This window comes from Prosopis cineraria, unplaced genomic scaffold, assembly GCF_029017545.1.
Source record: "Prosopis cineraria cultivar Desert tree isolate PC_DT_omini unplaced genomic scaffold, ASM2901754v1 PC15, whole genome shotgun sequence".
In the NCBI taxonomy this organism is placed as follows: domain Eukaryota; kingdom Viridiplantae; phylum Streptophyta; class Magnoliopsida; order Fabales; family Fabaceae; genus Prosopis; species Prosopis cineraria.
Window position 1 is genome coordinate 3,105,744 of NW_026555346.1, and position 21,989 is coordinate 3,127,732.

Consider the following 21,989-nt stretch of genomic DNA (forward strand, 5'->3'; position numbering starts at 1 on the left):
GAACCTATTCTCTAATTTTCGCAGATCACCCTTATCCTCCCATTAAACGGTTTCTCGAGATTTGCCTCAAAATCTTGGTGGCGACTCCTTGTTCAATTCGATTCCCACCGCGAAGGCCGGGACCTTCGCTCGCGCGTCGTTCGTGTCATATTTTCTCCAGGTGCGACATAGGTAGCAATAACATAAAAGAAAAAGAAACAGGGGACAATAAGGGAACAGATGGTTGGGACTTGGGATCATCTCAGTGTGATATTTGGTAAAGAAATAGAAAGATGGCAACTTTTAACTTTTCATGAGCTTTGAGCATTATCAAACTTAAAAGTAGTGACTCTCATCTCAAGCCCCATTGTCTTCGCTCTGTCACTAGCAATTTAAATCACCCTCAATTTTAAGGCAACCATTGCATGCTGTAATAGTCACATTTCCTTATATAAATTTATTTGTTGGGTCAATTTTAACCTCCACTTCCAGCAATTTAAGGATTATCAATCATGTAATTAATTAACGTGGCTGCCACATCTTCTATACATACAAAGCGATTGTAGTTGCTACCCTTCAATGTTGTGAAAACTGAAAAGTAAATTTTGCCTGCTCAAGAAGAAAAGTTAAGATTTTGGTCTTTTAAATATCTGATGAAGTGATTTTGCTATATATATATATATATATATATATCCGTTGAAGTGTCAATATGGCCATCAAATCTATTATCATACATTCAAGTATGAACCTTTTTAATTGTTTCAATATTTAAATCATAAATATTTTATTTGTACTTTCAAATTTTGATCCCAGTGACTATTTTACATGACATAATAGAATTTGATTTATTCACGAAGGCCATCATATTTCACACAGAGATATACAAACAATGCACATGTAAATTGAAGGGACCTCAAGTTTGGATTGATTAAATTTCACATTTTCAACCAAAATGAGCTAATCTAGATTTAGTTAAATGAATGACAGCTCCACTTAATCAACATGATCTTAGCATCTTAAACTTAAGGCATTGTTAATATGGAAGGATGGTAGTAATCATCATAACCTGAGCCTAAACATTCCAAATAGCTAGATATTCATAAGTCACGTGTGCCTTGCTTCTCAAGTGCGCCACACAGCTCCCTTCTGTTCAAGTGCTCAATTAGCCATCAAAATTTCTTTAGCTGAAAGGGAAATGCATGAATGCTTCAATCTATGGCGATAATTTAGCATCAGAGCTTCTCCTTAGGATAAAGTCGCTCATTACAAAACCCTTTTCAATTTGAAGCCGAAACGTGATGATAAAGCTACACCCACACGCACAATAATTCAAATCTCAGTCCTTTTCCTCCTACATATATGCTCCTGTGATGGAAATGATGCCACACTTCCTACATGCCCCTCTTGTGATGCACTTGTTGATTTGGGTTGGAAGGTTTGTGTTGTCATTTTCCTTCCCCGAAGCTTTTCTCTATCAGCCATGTCCACTTCACTGGGGGGGGGGGCCCTATCGATTTGCCGACATTATTACATTCAATTTCCAGGGGCCTAATCAGACATGCACACATGCATTCTGACTTGCACGTGGGAAGACACGTGGGAAGAATGTTATTGGGATTGATCATTATTACTGATTGCCAATACCTCTTCAAATTCATATCTTGATGCCCATTTTATGACTGCTATTAATTCAATTCCAAGGAACTGCGCATTGTTTAGCTCATTGACAATAATAGGACAAGTCCCATCGCGCCCTGAAATAGGGCCCTTGTGCCTCACTGTTTCCCACTATGGGTACCTAACATTGGGAGATTGGCAGTCCACAGTCCACAAAATAAAATACTCAAATGCAACCCTTATTGAGTATATATTATATCTTCAGGTCAAAGCAATTTCAGCAAACTCTTTACAGGCTGGTGGACTATGGAGAAGAGAGAGAGAGATTGCGCAGCAAAATTAATTGACAAGAACTCCAAGCACTCAAACCTGAAAAGCATACTATTACAGAGCAGTTGTTCTTTTTTCTGATCAACTGAAAATGGCCAAGTAAAGCTAGTATGAGTCTACATCGGTAGTGTTGAGACAAGTAGCTTTAAGTATATAGTGAGGATTGAGGTGCATCCCCACCCACAACGAAAATTGAAAAGCCTTCTCCTTTATTTCAAATCCGCTGTCTTTCTCTTTGTCAACGTCCTCGTCCAAGTCTTCCTCATCTTGACTCCTTCCACATGGCCGTTCATGGATTTCTTCCACCTGATGATGTGGAACAGGTGCCCTATCCGCTTCCGCCACCTAAGCGGCTCACGTGATTTCCCATGCTCTATCATCCTTTTCTTGAAGTCCTTATTGGGGATCATCGAGCCGGGATGGTTCCAGGACACGTTGCAATTATCCAGAGTCACCTCAGACACAGTGTTCTTCTCCCACGATGCCACCCCGTTCCCTTCAAACTTGATCGATATGAATGTCTCTGTAAATGAAAGGCTAATCTGGAACGTAATTATGGCAACCAACACTCAAATAATCAAGAAAAAGAGAGAAAACCGCAAAACCAAAATCAAAGAAGGAAATAGAACTTCAAATTATGGGGTAGCAGTACTGATGCACCTGAAGGAACTGCTAGTGTTGGATTTACATGGAACATTAATTCATGTGATACTATGCTTACACACTCTTATGGTCACCTACTTGTTCTGTTCATTCTATGAATTAGCATACTATGTATGATTAAAGAAGTAAGCCTGTTCAAAATCAAACATTCTTGTTTAAAAAACAGTGAATGTATAAGAAAAGGTGCAGATAGCTTTGGTCTTAGCGTTATTGATTATGAATATGAATACAAGAGTAGGCAACTTACCCAGTTTATTTCGTACCCAAATTTCCCACCGTATCCATATATTATATAATGTGGCAACAGTATTAATTTGTTCAGTATCATAATGGCTCTCGGGATTTGGATCGAGCTGCCAAATGACAGGCCAAATCCTCACCTGCTGTCTCACCACTCTTGTCCTAACATCTACGCTTTTTGACCCTAGTTTTGTCACCACCACAACCTAATCTTGAATACAAAGGCACGCTCACATGCACTGCCCTGCTAATTCTCCTCTCATCATGAAAGCCATTCATGGACAGCAACAACTCCTGCCCCCACCTCACCATCAACAACTACTAGAAAGAAAATAAAATCAAAATCACCCACTATACTGTTAATTATTATGTTGATGCCCAGCAAAAAAGTATCTTTTTGTCTTTCAAAATGTTTGTGCAGATAGTGAGAGATCGGAAGAAGAAGGAGAAGAGGAAGAGAAATAAACAGCGGAGAGGCATTATTAGGGTATTACCTTCGGGACTGGAAGAGGAATGGCAATAGTGGTTGCGAGAGTGAGGACGAGAGAAAAGAGAACGAAAAGGGACGAGGCTCTGGATGGAAGAAGAGGAGTGTGGCTTGGTGCGAGAGGAAGCAGAGTGGCCCTGTTTTTCTGCTAACACGAGGAGTTTGTCTTTCAAACACAAGGGACACACCCCCACAACCCTCTGTTTTGGGTGGAAATAGCAGCAGCAGCTTTCCTCTGATCTCTTCTCATTTCGATTCATCTTATGCCTCTTCCTCAAAAGAACCAAGAAGAGGAACGGAAGCAGACTGAAAACCCAATGCTGTGGTGAATGAAATAAAAATGATGCGGTTGCGTTTCTGGGGCGTGTGGTTGGGTGCGTGCGTGTATGTATATATATGATGGGAAACTGGAATCGAAAAACATGAGCGTGCCCCACCAAATGTATCTCACTTTGAAGTTTGAACACCGAAACAGTGCTTTCCATTTCAGCGTAATTTTATTTTATGGATTATTAGAGTTCACATGTGAAGAGACAACACCTTCGACCAGGGTAATAATAAATAAAGCTGCCGGAATTTAGTGGACGAGCCTTGTTCTTTCCCTTTACCTTTCATAGTCTTTGATAAGGTGGTCTTTTGAATTTTAAGGTATTTGTAAATTTGGTCGACAAAAATTAGAAGTTAAAAAGAGCTTTAAATGTTTTATATAATTTTGAACACTTGGAAATTTGTATGTATCAAACAGACATTTAGTTCGCCAAAAGAAAAGACAGACACGTTAGGTTTCTAGGATACTTTTATTCCCCCAACTCTCTGGCACCAGTATTCTCCTTTGTTTTGAATTTTGAAATTAAAATGTAATTCATTATTTATTATTTTTTATAAAATATCAAAATATACTTCAGTATTTATTCAGTTGAGGTAGCTGATTAGCAACGCAGAGTATTTTCTTTCTTTTGTTTTTCTTGGCACTGGCCGGAGTGAACAGTGAGCTAATGAGTACTAATGTAATTAAACACGGTTGTGCACGAAGTCATGCCGGCTTGCGTAAAACGTACTCGTTTATTTATCTTTTCTTGTATTCAATTCAGTATATTATGCACTCGAATTCAATTTTTGTTTTATTTCTTTTTGGCACCGTTCTTTCTTTCTTTTTTTTTAAATTTTGCTCCTTTCCTAACACTAAACAAATACTCGTGATTAGCTTACGGCGTGTAATTATACTCATCCATGCGTTTAAAGCGGGAAAAGGTGCAGAAACAACCAAACAGGTAGGTGGGCATAGGGTCAATGTTGAATTAATTAGATGAACTTTGCAAGGATCGGTAAAATAAAAGGTAAAGAGGTTGAGGGGAAATCAATATTTCATGCTCCGATCCGCCCATAATAGAAGGTAAAGTGGGCAAAGTAAAAAAAATTGGTTCCTAAAACGAAAGAGAAATAGAAATTATGGAGCAAGCAAGCTGGTTTATAGATAGAGGAGAGGTGTCCTCTCTCAAGACAGATCAACCATGAACTATCAAGCGGCAGGAGGACTTGGAGGAGAGAGTGAGGGGAAAAAAGGTACCCAGCTTTGACCAGCCCTCTTTTTAAACACCTTGTCATAACCATATATTTCACACTTGTTCATGTAACCCGCAAAATAAACACATTTTTATTCCACTGTTAATAATTTGTTACTGACATGAATTGTTTTAAATTACTTGCTTCGGACTATAATATAAGGCATTTTTTTAGGAACTTTGCTTGGTCCACTAGCTCTACCCCAACTTCATTTGTTACATTTTAAAAAAAAATGATGCATTCTAATTTTGATTATCATTATGAAAATACTTATATAAAATATTTAATGAAGATAAAAATAAAAATATATAAGCTTTTAAAACCGTGTAATAGTTACCAAGCCTTATATTTTTGGTCCAGAAGTAACATATGTTTTAGACTTGGAGGCTAAAAGAATCGTGATTTAACGTTTTTAGGGCCACATATTTTGGGCCTGGCGGCTTATTCGACTGTGAATGCAGCCCAGTTGAAGCGCTCCTTCACACGATCATTGCATGATGTATTGGCATGATCATTTATAATTCAGTCGAACACAAAACCACCCCCCCCCCCCAAAAACAGAGGGAAAAATAAAAAACCCAAACACTCTAGCTCCCCGCTTCTATTTTTTAACCACCAATTTAAACTCAATTTCAAATGTAACTTCTTTAATACGTGTATATTAATTGAGACCATTTAGGTGTCAAATGGAAATTAGACAGTGGATTGTTTTTTTTATTATTCGAGAGTCCATGTTTTTGTCAAAAATGTCAAAAGTAATTTACTTAAATAAAATGTCTAAAAAATATTTCAGAAAAATAACGTGCATTGCAACCTCCTCATTTCTTGATACCTTACATTGGGACAAATCCAGAAATCATCATGTCAGGAGTCATAGCTGAAAATTTATCTAAAAGTAGGGGTTAAGATTGATTTTGACATTTTTTTTTTACAAATAAGAATATACCCATTTACAAAGAATATATTAAAGTAGGGTGGAATGGCCCTGCATACCCCTTAAATTCATTGGTCACTTACCATACCTTCCATTTTATTGATGAATTAAATCACCCTTCTTTTTAATGACCATGATTGATGCATCTCTCATCCATATTTTAATCATTTTAGTTTTATATCTATTTTTTAATCCATTTTATTATTTTCATTTCTTGCGAGCAAACAGGCAGGGGAGTTTTATGCAATCCATGGACAAACAAATTGGGCACAAAATATAGAGTAGAATCCTGCAAGGCCAGGCAAGAAAAGTAGACACCCTGAGTTTAGGGGCTCTGATAATGGCCCATTATTTATGATTCTTGATCTGTCACTTTCTGGATCAGGCCATAAATGTCGAGTAGTATTCCGCTTTCTTTTTCCCAGACAAGTATTTCCAATTCACGCAAAAGTGAATGTATCGTATTATTGAGCAGGGAAATAACATTCGCACCTAGTCTGTCGTTCCTTTTCATGTGTTATTCCCCGTGTCAAGAAAACTAGATCAATTATCAAACTGATTGAAGTATTGATTTGCGGTTTAATAATTAGATCGCCATCTAAACTATAATTCAACCGATCATAGATAAATGAATGCGTTTTAAATAATATATGTTTAAAATAAAAAATAAATATTATATATAATAATAAAATTGAATTTTTAAATTTGGAACAAGATCATATAAAATAAAAAGGCTAATATCCACTAATATTATGTCATTTAAATCAAATATGTATATACTTATTTCATGATTTATAATTTTAAAATATATACATATATAAATATTTTATACATATTTCTTGCATATTTATTCATTTTTCTTTATTTATCAATGCTTACTAAGCATGATTGTTATAAATTGTAGTTCACAAATATGAATTAATTAAAAGTTTAAAAATAAAAAAATTTAAAAAAAAATAATAGAACTGATTCAATCTGTCTTTTCATTGGTTTTGGCCGGTGATTAGCCAGTTCATACTGTGACTGGCCAATCCAGTCTAGTTGTCATAACAATGAAATGGCTATTCCTTCTTCACTTCGCTGCCGCAAGGGCTAACTTATCCGAAATACTAGTAATAATAATAACAGCCAAATCCAGTCTTTAAATTTCCAGTCCCTCTTTGTGCCCCCGTGAAATCCCACCAGATAATATACATCATGCTAGGGCAGGAAGTCTTAAAAAATTCAAAATAACTTCATGAGAAAACACAATATTTAATTCTTATAATTTTATCGAATTTTATTTATAATTGTTGTAGTTTTTTTTAATATTTTCAATCTCTGTAATTTTAATAAGATTAGGTGACGTTTGTTATTCAACTCTTTAATAATTTTAATATTTTTAGTGTTTTTAGTTAAGATTGAAAATATTTAAAAAAAATCTACAGAAATTTAAAAGAAAAACTTATAAAAAAGAGAGAGAAATGATTGTGTTTTCTCTGACTTCATTTATTAGGTTGTTGGAAGGGAGAGTGTATTGACGAATTCAGTCCCACGTCAGGGAAGGCTAGTTACGGTTATTGTTGACGCGGAAGTTTTCAGGGAAGCGCGACAAGTGACTTAAATAAGAAGGCAGGAAAAGGCGTGGAATATGCAGTGGGAAGGGAGGCGTGCATGTGGGTACGGTGAGGCCAGAGTTGGGCCAATTTAGGGGGGAGCGAAGAAAAGCAAGCCAATTAGTTTGGTACGAGGGACGGAGCCAGGCGACTTGGGCGTTGACAAACACTTTCGCCGCTTCTTGTTCGTCGCAAGCGTTTGCTTTGTGTGCAATTTGCACCCTATGCTTTTTGTCCCCACCTTCAAAATCCTTCCCTTGGTCGGGACGCTTTTGGATTACGCCCGTCCCACCGCTTTTTATATTTTATTATTTTTATCTCTCGCCATTAGGTGGCTCTGTAATTTCAGTTCATGGTCATAACATGCATGGAACAACCGTGCCCTGACACGTGTACTGGGAGTCATTCATATGATTGTCGTGTCAAGATGCGGTGGATCCCGGCATATCATTTTGCGCTTCTCACTCTTTTTTACCCCCAAATTGAAATACCCACTGCATTTGTGCATTCATTAATTCATTAGCCCGTGGCCCGCATCTTCCCTGGTTAACGGGTCAGTCTCATGGTGCTGCATTAATGTTCCTGTGCAAGGGTTCAATCGATCTTGTAGAGACAGAGGAAGGTTCATTCCGTTTCATCCGGCGGTTGACAGGATATTTGTCTGAAGCTACTCTCCACCAAAGCTCTCTCTTTTTTCAAAATACAAATTAATTAATTAATTTTGGGTGCGAGGAGAAGTTGCTTTAGATTAGGTAAAAGTTGCATGAAACTGAGACATGTGCAGAACATATGAATATGATCGCTGGTGATCATAGCACAATTACAAAAAGCCGGATTTAATGACGAGATTAGCTTCATTAGCATATGTGCATGCACATATAACCCCATCCCCATGCATCATGCATTTTGAATTTATTGTGCTGCTCATCTCCTCATGATAGCAAATAAAATCACATATTAAATTTTAAGATGACAATAATCTGTTCATGCCATTAAAAATACAATTGGACTATTCTCGAGTCAATTTCAATTCGTTGTATGATTATGTTTCAGAAATCCTAATAAAAAACAAAATAAAACGATAATCATCATTGAAGCTAAAAAAATAAACACAATCAGTTTTTTTTAATGAAATATTCAGATGATGCTTAATTACATCAATTCACGTGGTTGAAATGAAGAGGAGAGAAGTATAAAATGATACGCCCCAGATTGTGGGATCTGACAATGTGATGCCCTCAATACAATATTTCCTATTATTTATTTATTTATTTTTTTTTTTTCACTATCCAACAACATACTCAAGGTTTAAAAAAAAATCAACAACTTTTTTCTTACCTCTGGGCTCTAGCAATTTCAACCGTACAAAATTCAAAACACAAGTTCAATCACATTGTTATTTTGACGATTCGGAGTCGGATTTAAAAGGAATACTTTCATGACTATAAAGGACTTGATGTCCATTATGACGTTAAGAAACCGCGGCCAATCAATCAAAAAGCCTGATGAAAGAATGGGGCGTCTGAATTGAACGGTCGAGATTCGGTAACCCGATGGACCCCACCGAACCCGAACCTTGGAACTCCTTATACCGTGGGACCCACGGTGCCGAATCGAAAAGCGATGACTGAGCAGGAGGGGAGAAAACGGGACCTCTACCTACAAAAACCAACGAAATTTCCATGGTGTGACGGAAACATGGAAAGGCTAGCAACAGAGACGGAATGAGAATTAGAGGAAAGTTCAGAATTTTAACATAATAGAGGAGAGGCACGGCCACACACATCGTTTCAGAGAGGAAGAGCTACCTTCACCATTCCTCGCACTCTCTTTTGATCATATCCCTCATCCTCTTCCTCGCCCAATTCGCAGCTGGTTTCTCATCCATTTTCTGCAATCTGATAGTTATTAGTTATTCGTGGAGGAGGCCGGATATTGAGCCTGGACTAGTTCGAGTTGTTTGATCTGTTTTCAGCTGTATTGGGTCCTAGGACGAGGTGATGGAAGAGAGCCGAGTGTGCCAGGGGAGCGTGATTAGATCCCTTCTGTCAATTCTTCAATGGTGGGCTTTCAATGTGACTGTAATTATCATGAATAAGTGGATCTTCCAGGTATGTTTCCGGCTCTCTTGGTTTTTTTCCCTGAAAAAGTTTTCTCGTTGTTCCCCATTAAATTTCTGTCATAATTTTTATGCTTCATTCCACCCTTCCCCACCTTTTGTTTTTGACAAAGTATGTCGCCATATATTGTTTGGGACTGTTTGTTCCCGTAACTAGTTTTATATAACCTTGTTTCCGTAATCTGTTACATTCAGTCTTTTTTAAGTTAATTGTAACTCTCCACTCATGTGTGCAGTTTGATTTGAAACAATGAGGGACTGCTATTATTTCATCACTTGGGACAACTCCCATTTTTCTGTTATGTTTCATTTGTTAGTTGCATGTGAAACGGAATTCACCCCATAAATGCTGAAACTTGATCCGTCAAATTCTCAGAAGCTGGAAAGATCAGAAATTACCAGAGTGAATGGAACTCTATGAGAATATAATAACTTTTTAAATTCCTATAACTGAATCCTTTAGACTTTCTTTACTTCGTAATATACCATTTGATTAATGAAATTCCAGTCTTTATTCAACAGCATGTTATTAATGGAGCTAGACCTGTTTCACAAATGCGATTCTCTTAAACGATCCATAAACTGTATTCAAACACGTAATTGTAATTTACCACGTCGATAAATTATCCGATTGGGCAGGCTTGATTGACTTTGTTATGCACTTAATCGACCTTTAGAATTAGTGATGATTGTGTCAGTATGTAGGCATATTTTATTGAATTAAATTGTTATAATTTCCCTATTATTTATATCCTTTTATGTTCCTGTTTCATCAGTTTTGTAAAAATGTTTATCAATCTTTCTGTATTTCCTTCCTTGGCACCATGGTCACTCGATCACCATATTGAAAAATTTTATAGATCATAGCAAATGCCATAAATCTAAGAATATCTTTGTCAAATTTTCCTTTCAGAAATTGGACTTCAAGTTTCCACTTACAGTATCCTGTGTCCACTTCATCTGCTCAGCAATGGGAGGACACGTGGTGATTAAGGTGCTGAAACTAAAACCCCTGATAAGTGTTGACCCGGAAGATCGTTGGAGAAGAATCTTTCCAATGTCCTTTGTGTTCTGTATAAACATAGTGTTGGGGAATGTGAGCTTAAGATACATTCCAGTTTCTTTTATGCAGACAATAAAGTCATTCACACCTGCAACCACCGGTAAGGTCCAATAATTGGTAACATATCCCCCGTCATACATATTGCTGAATTTCAAAATTATTGAGAACAATTTCATCTGATTATAATTAACTCTTGCAGTTGTTTTGCAATGGCTTGTTTGGAGAAAACAATTTGATTGGCGTATTTGGGCTTCTCTTGTACCCATTGTCGGTGGGATCCTTCTCACATCCATCACAGAGCTTAGTTTTAATATGTTCGGATTTTGTGCTGCATTATTTGGCTGTTTGGCAACATCTACAAAGACCATTCTTGCGGAGTCTCTTCTACATGGGTACAAGTTTGACAGGTAGGATCTTTGTATTTGGCTTTCCTTCAACAGTTGCATTTTATTATTCTTTTGCTTTTTCATCTGTCTGGATTTTTTTGTGTGTAAACTTAAATTACATGTGTCTGTATCACCTACTACTGTTCTGGTCGATGAATAGGTTCTTAAGATCATTTCCCCCCAATTTAGAACTCCAAAATTTTCCATATTGGAGTTTGGATAATTGTTAGGTGCTGTCAAGCTTATATACTGCACAGGTTCCAGCATAAATTAAGCATAATAGTAAAAGGATCATGTGCGTGATATGATTGACCTTGTTTTTGCACAACAACCTGATGCACATTCAGCTAAACTTAACTGGAAGTTACACCAGAAACAGTCTTGGCATATGGGAGGTTTTATTTCAAGGTTCTTGCTCTGTTTGAAAGTTGGGAAATTTAAGATTTGCCATCTTAGAACTAATAAATTTTAACTAATGACATAATTGCAATTGCATATCACTATATCATATATATATATATATATATTATTTGGTTAGAAATGACAACTGCAGATGCATGTCGTTTAGCTTCATAATTGCATAAAATATTATTAGATATAGGCAGGTTTAAACCTAACTTGGTTGGGGAAACAAATACCTTTCTATATGGGTGTTAAAATGAACTGACTTTTTGTATTTTAAAATTAAATTGGTGATTAAACCGGTTACAACATTATTACTATTTATTGGTCTAGTTGTGGTTAGGCTATAGTTGAATAGGTAATAATTGAATTGCTTCAACACTCCCATTACTTTTCATTTTCAGATTTGTCCAACAACTGTGCCATTTTATAGGAAAATGTTTAAGAAATTCAAAATTGACTGTCTCTTGAACTGGTCCTGTTTTGAGTGGTTCAACTGGATCTTTGGCATGCTTGTTCTATGTGTTCACTAAACCAGTTTAGTAGCCAGTTTGATTGGTTAGACCGGATCCAGTTTTCTATTTAGTATTTGATATTAACAATCATGGATACACAGTGCACGCATTGAAACAATTATGGCGTCTTGCAGTTTGAGTCTAAAGGTAAATTAGCATAAATTGTCTCCCATGCACATTCCATTTGTGCGCATTCAAACATGTTTCATATGCTAAATGATGGTTCCTCAGTTTCTTTTTGTTTTTGTTTTTTTTATTGGCTGGTTTCTCTGAAATTCGCGGGCTTGATTTTGCTGCAGTATGAAGCTGATATATCTTTTTGTGTATTTTAGCATAAACACAGTTTATTACATGGCACCTTCTGCAACCATGATCATGGCACTACCAGCAATGTTAGTTGAAGGCAATGGAGTTCTCGATTGGTTTAATACTCATCCTTATCCTTGGTCGGCCCTTACCATTATTTTAGGCTCGGGGGTTTTGGCTTTCTGCCTTAACTTTTCGATCTTTTATGTAATTCACTCCACAACTGCTGTCACGTTCAATGTTGCCGGAAACCTCAAGGTGAGATTTGAGGCAGATTTAGGTGTTTCAAGCTACCCTATTTTGTCTTCAATCTTCCCGCATGAATTCAAAATTTTCATTGTGAGACGGTTCAACAGACCGAGAATTTGTTGACACATTGTCATTATTTCAACAACGATACCTGTCCTCTATTTTCCTGCTTCAACAGCATAGCTTCATACTTGATAGGATGGCATTGTCTCTCTAATTGCTTGTTTATGAGCAAGTGCATGTCTAACTTGTGATTTGTCCCGTATAATAATGGTAAACTTTCCTTTCAATTTAAGTATGAAATCACACTATATGTGCAGGTTGCAGTCGCAGTCCTTGCTTCCTGGCTGATATTTAAGAACCCAATTTCGGCTTCAAATGCTTTTGGATGTGCCGTGACTCTTGTTGGATGTACTTTCTATGGCTACGTCAGGCAAATGCTGTCCCGGCAACCCCCACCAGTTCCTGGAACACCCCGAACCCCGCGAACTCCTAGGACGAAGATGGAGCTGCTTCCTCTTGTAAATGATAAATTAGATGACAAGGTCTGATTTACATGCTTTGTGAAACTTCTCTGCCGTTTGCCTCGCGGCAGTAGATTAATATTTTTCACCTTTACAGTTATTTGTTCCATTAGATCACTCACAACACATAATATTTTTCCTTAGATCTCCATCTTTGTTTTCCGGCTTCTCTATTCACTCAAGTTCTTCTCTTCATAAGGATTCTCCTTTTTTGGGCTCTATTTAACGGTGAACAGGGTTTGAACCTGTAGGCCCATGGTTGATTCATAATAGCATGTAATTTCTGTTAGTTGTAATTATCATTCGGTGAAGTTTACAAGTCGGTGCATATGTTTTGTTCAGCTAATATTGATTTGATTTTATACAAAATTCAACTAAAAGTTCTCAACAACGCCAATATCATTCCTTGGTCGTAATCTTTTAGATGGTCATGAATAATTTACGAAAGAAAAATCAAACGAAGGATGGGGTCACCAGCATGAGAAGCACAACCCATAGTCTTCATCACTCAAAAAAAAACAAAGAAAAAACCAAAATGATGTGTTAAATTATACCCTCAAATCACATATCATCAGTACAAGGATGTAATTAGTAGATACAGGCCGAAGCTGAAACGATGCAACGTTAACATGATAGGTTACTCTTCATGCTTATTACTTGTGAGGATCCTAAATAGCAACAAGTGGGTTAAGCTTAAGCCAGTAGCCAGAAATTCTTCTGCCATCTAGTGCTGATGAAGTAGCCATTAGTCCCTTGGCTTCGCTTCCTCACTCCTATCGCCAAGCAATCAGCATTGTTGATGCACTGCTCTACAAATTCCTCCGTGCTGCCGCCGCCGGTGGTTCCACATAAGCTGCCAGAAACGAAATTGATTATAACAATGCATGATTAAAAAGATTCACGCCAACCGATCACAGAACTATGGTTGGGATTTGCACAAGATTCTCACCAGTTGAAGAGAAAGGACTGTGGCTTCTTTTGGCCCAATACCAAAACAGATGCCTCCAGCTTCTTGACTTGGCTCAAAACCGTGGCCAGCTTTGGCCCTTGAATTACAAGTGCTTCCACCTCCACCTGTGTCAGTGTCACCCCAACACATTCTCAATAAAATAAAGAGGCGCGGAAAACAAAAGCTGAAACTCTGAACCGCTCCCATGATACCTCTCTGGATACTTGAGGTAAAGGTAACGTTGGATACAGGAAAACTCGGACCCAGTCAGACTCTTGGCCTCCAAACAAGCGAATGGGGAGCCAAAAATTAGGAGTAAGCCACTGCCTCTCGTGTGAGGCAGGACAGTTTAAATTTAATAATTTTATTTTTATTTTTTATTTATATTTTTAAATTAAAAAATATAAAAAAATTATAAAAAAATTTAATAAATATATTTATCAATAAGTTCAGATTTAATACAGATAATTTAAATTTTAAATTAACTTTTTTTAAACAGAATAGTAAATTTATTAAAAAAATTTAACATTAAATTATTGATATTAAATCTGTCAAATTGATAAATATATTTATCAAAATTTTCTTACAGTTTTTATATATTTTTATTTTAAAAATATAAATAAATAATAAATAATAAAAATATTAAATCTGGACCGTTCAAATTAAATCTGAACGGTCCAGATTAACCCCCTGCCTCTGAGCCTTCGAGAGAAGCCGAGTCCCAAAAATTATGGCTAAAGAAATGTTAAGAAAAAGGAGGGTCTATTCCACCCTTTAGAGCAGCTTTGAAATGCTCAAAGTAGCTCAATTCAAGATCTAGGGAGGAAATGGCTAACCCCTGGCCTCGCTCTAGAGGCAAGAACTCGCCAGAAAAAGGAAAAAAAGAAGCAAGCAGGAAAGAACAGAGCCCGTGCTCAAGACAATCTTGAGAAGTGAAGGGTAAAATAACATTAGAGAGACATAAAAACGAGGCAGAAGAGTAAAAAGATAAAACAGAAGTACCTCTGGTTTGCAATCCTTGCAAAGGGACCCTAGATAGTTGACGAGATAGGTAGAACAAGAAGAAGAATCAGATCCCTTGTGAGGAGGAGGGACAATGTGAAGCAGGGTGAGCAAATCACCCTTATTTGCTACATGGGTGAGGGCCCACATCATAGCATGCTTGGAATGTGCGGTGGGATCGACTACCACCATCACTCTCTTCCTCACCTCGTTCCCATACGAGCAGCTAAAGCCTTCCATCTCACTCAGACTTCCCTCACACCCAACACCGGTGCTAAAGTTGTTGCTCGCACTCCACCTGCTCGATGTTGATCTCCAAGCCTCCTTCACACTCAACTGCCTCAAAAATGACCCCGAGCTATGCATCCTCTCTTTTATACACGTACTAGGCCTTAATCCTCACGAGCTGATGAGAAAGAACGAGAGGTGGGTGGGTGCTAGAGTGTAGCAGAGGTCATGACAAGTTATTCCCCAGAAGAGAGAGAGACAGAGAGAGATGAAGGCTTTGCGGTGGGAATGAATGGGTGCTGCAGGGTTAGGGGAGAAGGAGGGGTTATGATGATCGCAGGGCAGGTTAAGGCGTCACGGGAATCCCTGGCTAGTCGTAGCTTTATTGTTGAGAGATGGAGCGATAAATGGAAAGTGGTGCAGTGTGTTTTGATGATGAAACAGAGGATCTTTGTACGATCTCTTTCATCTATATTTCTCTATTTCAGACTTCAGATTCCCGATGTTTAACACGACTTTGACATCTTGTGTCATTGAGGGCTTCGCTGCATATAAAACAAGCAAATTACCCATTTCCTATGATGGGTTACCTCACGCCACATGATGCACATGATCATCCTCAGTGGTCCATCTCTGGTCCTTTTATGATGAGATTGTTCCTCGGCTTAATTATATTATCATCAATTTGTGTATACACGTATAATTAACTAAGGCCGCTCCATTTTTCTGTATGAATGACAAAAATGAGCGCCTCGTCATCATTGTAAGTTAAAAGCAAATTTCAGCCACTTCGATAGGAAGCATCAAGTGGGCAAAAAAATTTATTGCGGTCAGAGCTCCATGGGCTTGAGCGGCCATTATGGTGGACCATAATTGAAGTTTGGATGGAAAAAACAGAGGCAAGAGGAACACATAAAACAACCAAGCTGTTACATTATGCTTCAGGGGAGATTTTTTTTTTTAAATTCTGATTATAAGTTTTATTTAGGGAGAATGACAAATAAGAACTTTATAAAAATATTAATATATTTAAAAATTTTAATATTAAAACATGATAGAAAAAACATTGAAACTTGATAATATCAGTGTTGAAATGTCCTAATTTAACATTAATACTCTTATAAGGTCCTTATTTGTCATTCTCCCTTATATTTATTAAATATTTATCATAAATTTTTCATTTTGCTTTTCATTGAATATTGATGAGATAAATTATATTCTTTTCATCCCAAATTATATGATACTTTAAAAAAAATTCATTTCAAAATATAACACATTTTAGATAGATTAATATTTCATTAAATGCGTTCATTCTGATATTACATTCTCTCTCTCTATAATTAAGTTTCGTCCCTCTTTTTTCAATATATAAAATGATTAGTATTTTTAAAGTATATATTTTTATTTTAAAAAAATAAAATTATTAAGTGTATTTAATAAAATTTATTGTCATGTAAAATTTTATTTAAAAATATTTTATAATTTGAGACAGATAGAGTATTATTAAAATATACATATCTAATTGAGATAAAATTAAGAATTTATTAAATTTTTCTGCAAAGTTAATAAATCACAGAATTTTTCTTGAATCCAATAGAATACATGTTAAATATGATTTATAAAACAATCATAGTCATAACAAATTTCCGAAGTACTTGTTAGATTTACCTCTTGCCCCCATAATCCCTGTCCCTTGTTATCCTGGGGAATTTATTGGCATATTTGGGGGAGCTGCGCATTGTTAGGCACAAAATTTGCTTAATGAAAAGGTCGAGAATGAAAGCAAAAAACAAATATATGATGGGTTTCTTTACTTACGGTTCACTCGTCAGTTGTCAGAGCACAGTAAAAGAATCCTGAGCAGTGACACGTTTTATAGTATAATAGATAATAATAACAAAAGCAAATTCGAAAATAAAAAAAAATGGGATTGATTGGAAATTGCGAGGATGTGTACAGAACAGATGAAGGAGGGGTGTCAGAGTTGGGACCTCTCGTGAATTGGGTTTTGTTTGCGTTTGGAAGTGATGCGTTCTGAATTCTGATGGGAGAGCAGACCAACTCACCCTCTTTTCCCACTCGTCGTACTTGCAAATAATTGCTCCCGGGAAACTCGCTCCACCCTCTTTTACCATTCTACCCTTCTTCATTTCTCTTTTTCACCCCTCAAACCACTCTTCTCCGCCACCCTCTCTGATTCTTCATTAAAGACAATTTTTTTAATTAATTAATTTAATTTGACACGGCTTTTGCATCCATGTGAGCCATAACTACAAAAATGTATTGCTATCCCTTGGCCCTGCATGAATGAAGGGTGCTGACACGCTGGTACTATGGATTTAATTTGCGCCGGTCAGTCCACTCAGGTTCAGAGGTTGTACTATTATTTAAATCGATTTTTTGTTTTTTGGGTTCCATTGTTCGAACGTCGAAGGGAAATGGCAAACCAGACCAATATCGCGCCGACGACCGTTGATCCTGAAAGTTTGAGCTTTGTGAATTGGCAATGGCAGTCAACAGGGGTCAGCGAACTGATTGGGTATTGAGACGATTAGAGAGGGATTCAAATGAATAGGATACTGACGAATTAGCGTTCAGCGACATGCGCCTTCGCAACCCGTGACGTGATTGAAATATCAAACGGTATCAGCATGTATAATCATTCCTTTGGCCCAAAAAAAAAAATATTAAAATAAAGCATATATAATCATTCATCATTCTATTACAATACCTGACAAGGCATTATCTCTTTCATGCGATATAACATGGGCTCGCATTTGTTAGGACGTCGACTACTACGTATGAACACTGTTTGTAAACACAGCACTACACTAACGCCTGATATTATTGAATTAGCAAAATGGAAGGGAATTAGAAAGGAAATCCTGATCTAACCGTGTTTGGCAATTAAGAGTTGTAATTCTCAAAAAATCTGATTCTATAAAAAGTGATTGAATCCAATTCGATCACACCTTCTCCTTTTCGCACCTCTGCCTCCAATTTGACCCTCTCCTTCATCCCTTCCCTTAATTATCAAACGCTGCATCTCATGGCAATAGGTGGTTGCACTTCACATTCATGAACCAAGTAATATCTGCGACAACTGTTGGGTGATTTTGACAATAGCCATGCAAAATTTCTTGTTTTTGTGATGGCGTCCTTCAACATCCTCTTCTCATGAGTTTTTCTTCTCAGTCTCCGATGAGTTTCCAGTCCTTCTTGGCCTGATAGTGTTGGTAGGGATAAGAGAGAGAACAAGGCAAAGGACAAAAAGGAGGAGGTCCTTTTAATTGAAAAAAAAAAAGACACTTTGATCTCTTCTTATTTAAAATAAAAATATGTATTAAAATTAAAATTTTGTTAAAATTTTATCTTCATATCAAACACATTTTTAAAATTTAATTCTATTCATGTGACATGAATGCTATTTTTAATGTTAAAATCTACTTATCAATTTTTGGGGTTGGTTTGTTGTGATCTCATATAGCCATTTAAGCTTATATAACATCCAATTAGACTCATACTTTTGTTATTGGAAAAATTATATTCAACTTCTTTTCAGAGGAATTAATTATAAATAAAAATCAATATGAAATGTATTACTATTAAAATAAAAATATGATTTTTTTTTAATGAGACTTATTATTGATCTTTATCTATAATTAATTTTTTTAAAAGGGAAATGGAATATTTTATTATTTATTAGTTATCCATACTTAGTTGGCCCAAAAAAATCCATCTCAAGCCTAACTCGATGAGGCCAATAAAAAAAATGGCCTACCCAAAATAAAATATAAAAAAAGCATAGATTCTTAAATGTATTTTAGATGGACACAAGTGTAATATTTTTCCACCCTCTTAAAGTGTGAATCACATATGGGACTCATTAAAGTAGAAAATAACTCACACTGCATTCTCTCTAGAACATAGAACCACTCTCCCATTTCTCTCTCCCTCTCCTGCTGCGAGAACTCGAACTGAGTTCTTATCATAACTTGGTTCCTGTGCAACGATTAACCGTGCTGCTAACGGGTTGTTTCCTTCTCCACTTCCTTACTTCGTTATTGTTCTATAGAAAATAACCGAGAGAGAGAGAGAGCTAAAATCTTTTTGGGAGGATTTTGGGGAAATCTAGAATTCCGCATCGACAAGCATATGCTTGACATATGGAGGGAGGCGAGTTTAGGAAGTGGCTTCAAAAAGAACATTGCAATTCATTGAATTTAATAATGTTTAAATCAAAACGAGTTAGATATACAATAGATAATAATAGAAAAAGCTGCAGTGGGAAAAAAACAAATCCGAAAATTTGATGGCGGGATTGTAAAAGAGAAAGAAGAGGGTAAGAGAGAGTGAGGGGGTAATAATTAAGCAGGGACACTCATGCCGCAGCACACAGTGACACAGGTATGGGGAGGGACCAAACCAAACAAAAAAAGAAAACGAAGCATCTAGTTGAATGTCAGGTTGGGGATGCAAAGCATGAGGAAGCAATCCCATACTCGTCCGCAATAGGCTTCAACAATCATGACAAGGTATTGAGTTTTCCAGATTTGCTGAGTAATACAGCCACGTCACTACAGGAAGGCGTTTGGCATTAGTGTCATGATTCCATTCAAAGCTCCACTCCCTCTAGTATTGTTTAATTCTTTTCCAGCACAGGCAGTTAAAACTATAGACAGAGGACTGAAAACTATGGGGAAATGAAAAATCTGAGAGAGATGGCACTTTCAAATCGAGAGCCAAAATATTTGTTTTTTAAGAATATTTTTAAAAGTTTTCAAAGTGAAGCGGTAATGCCCCCAGGAAAAAACCCTCCCTTCTTGTGGTAGTGAATGACGATTAAGGATGACCTGCCCCACCAACACAAGGCTTGAGTAGTCATAGAAATAAAAGATTTGAAGCCAGGGAAGGTGCATCTATTAACTAGTATCCCTATTGAGATTCAGGTACAGGGACAGAAATGAAAAGGGTAGAGAAAAATTGTATTATTCTGAATGTATGTGTTATAGTATATATAATGTGAGGCCATTTGAGATGCACACACAGTGACGAATTTAAGCACTCTAAATTTTTTAAAAAAATAAATACAATTTTATTTATAAAAAATGTAAAAATTACTGTTAGCCTCCCACATTTGGACAAAATTTCAATTATGGCCCCCACATTTAGAAAAATTTCAATTTCGACCCCCCATATGATGAATTTTGGATTCATCCCTGTGCACACATGTACAAGTATAACAAACTAACAACTCATCATTATTACATAACAAATATATTAATTGACTTTTATAGCCATTCGTAAACCAAAGGTGATACAACTAAGATAAAAATATTCTCTAACAGCTACCCATAAGTCAAAGGAGCTAGCCCACGTAAAAAACTTTCAACTTAGCCTTTAGTGTGGTAAAACAAGCATGAGACAAAGGCTTGATAAAAACATATGCAATTTGGTCTATAGAGGTTACATCATATTCTACTTGGATTTGACTTTGTAATACTTTGTCATGAACAAAGAATTAAGTCAAGCTTCGTATGCTTTGTGTGATGATGAAGAATAGGATTGTGAGCTAACTGTACAATACTCGTGTTATCACATAGAACCAAAAGAACTAGTGATTTGGGAGTAACTCACAATTCAATAAGAAGACTTTGGAGGCATGAAAGTTTAGCCATAACATTAGCAAGACTTCTATACTCAGCTTTAGTACTAGATCAAGTTATAGTGGGTTGCTTCTTTACATACCAAGAAATCAAATTTCTACCAAGAAAAATACAAGAGCTAAAAATAAGGCGACAATAGTCATCAGGTTCACTACCTCGGTCAACATCACAATGTGCTTTAAAAGTCAAATTAGACTGCTTTAAGATATAAGCCATGTGTAAGAGTCCCTTTGAGATAATGAATAATTTATTTCACAACTTACTAGTGATTAATTCAAGGTGTTTGTATAAATAGACATACTTTATTAACACTAAACAACAATTCTAGTCTAGTAATGGTAACATATTACAAAGCACCAACAATGGGTCTATATAGTTGAGGACTCAAGAAAATGGCAAAATCTATTTTGTTTAGCTTGGAGACAGAAACCATTGAAGTGTCGACTCATTTAAAGTGCGACATACTAGCTTTATTGAGAAGGTCCTTAATGTAATGTATTTCTGTAAAGACAGTGAAAGAACAACAAAACCATAAGATTTGACTTTAATTCCCAAAAAGTAATTAAGAGAATGAAGATCTCTGAGAGCAAATTTAGAATGAAGCCAAGTCTTGAAGTTTGAAATATAAAAGGTTGAACTACCAATGATAAAAAGATTATCAACATAAACAAGGACATATGTAAGACCTGAAGATGAAGTATGACTGAAAAATGATGAATCACATCTACTTTGAACAAAACTAAATTTATTAAGAGCAATAACTAGACGATCAAACCATGCACGAGAAGCTTGTTTGAGTTTATAAAGACTCTTGTGTGACTTGAAAACAGATAGATTAAATGAGTCAAAATCTGGGGGTTGACATATATAAACTTCTCTATCCAAAGTTCCATTTAAAAAAGCATTATTGGCACCAACTTGAGAAATAGGCCAAGAGTGAGATAAAGCCAAAGTGAGAACTATACGAATGGTGGCAGGTTTAATAATATGGGAAAAGGTTTCTGTATAATCAAAACCATATGTTGATGAAAACTTTTGGCAACAAGACAAGCTTTATATTTGTTCAAGGAACCATTTGGATTTTCCTTTCTCCTAAGTACCCACTTACAACTAATCACGTGATAATTAAATGGAGGAGAAACAAGATACCAAGTTTGTTTTTTGAAAAGGGC

General features: G+C 36.4%; 2 protein-coding genes and 1 pseudogene across 2 annotated transcripts; 1 reads left to right on the forward strand and 2 right to left on the reverse strand.

The window, feature by feature from the left end:
* Positions 1-1,935: 1,935 nt before the first annotated feature.
* LOC129294702 (uncharacterized) lies at positions 1,936-3,668 on the reverse strand (annotated as a pseudogene).
* A 5,413-nt stretch (positions 3,669-9,081) lies between these two features.
* On the forward strand, positions 9,082-13,291 carry LOC129294724 (UDP-galactose transporter 1-like). Its single transcript, XM_054933196.1, has 5 exons — positions 9,082-9,519; positions 10,441-10,690; positions 10,790-10,997; positions 12,226-12,457; positions 12,769-13,291. The coding sequence occupies exons 1-5, from the start codon at positions 9,409-9,411 to the stop codon at positions 12,997-12,999; spliced, it is 1,032 nt and encodes a 343-aa protein (XP_054789171.1). The 5' UTR covers positions 9,082-9,408; the 3' UTR covers positions 13,000-13,291.
* Positions 13,292-13,493: 202 nt separating this feature from the next.
* LOC129294725 (uncharacterized) lies at positions 13,494-15,677 on the reverse strand. The gene is made up of 3 exons (XM_054933197.1): positions 14,924-15,677; positions 13,922-14,046; positions 13,494-13,825 (listed from the first exon to the last, which is right to left on the reverse strand). The coding sequence occupies exons 1-3, from the start codon at positions 15,287-15,289 to the stop codon at positions 13,666-13,668; spliced, it is 651 nt and encodes a 216-aa protein (XP_054789172.1). The 5' UTR covers positions 15,290-15,677; the 3' UTR covers positions 13,494-13,665.
* Positions 15,678-21,989: the final 6,312 nt, after the last annotated feature.

Bases quoted from the DNA above. Each gene is read 5' to 3' on its own strand.
- LOC129294724 (XM_054933196.1), top strand. From the start codon at position 9,409: ATGGAAGAGAGCCGAGTGTGCCAGGGGAGCGTGATTAGATCCCTTCTG. The intron at 10,691-10,789 runs GTAAGGTCCAAT...TAACTCTTGCAG, and splicing joins ATTCACACCTGCAACCACCG to TTGTTTTGCAATGGCTTGTT. The intron at 12,458-12,768 runs GTGAGATTTGAG...CTATATGTGCAG, and splicing joins ATGTTGCCGGAAACCTCAAG to GTTGCAGTCGCAGTCCTTGC.
- LOC129294725 (XM_054933197.1), bottom strand. From the start codon at position 15,289: ATGCATAGCTCGGGGTCATTTTTGAGGCAGTTGAGTGTGAAGGAGGCT. The intron at 14,047-14,923 runs GTACTTCTGTTT...ACACTGACACAG, and splicing joins GCAAGGATTGCAAACCAGAG to GTGGAGGTGGAAGCACTTGT. The intron at 13,826-13,921 runs GTGAGAATCTTG...CGTTTCTGGCAG, and splicing joins CAGTCCTTTCTCTTCAACTG to CTTATGTGGAACCACCGGCG.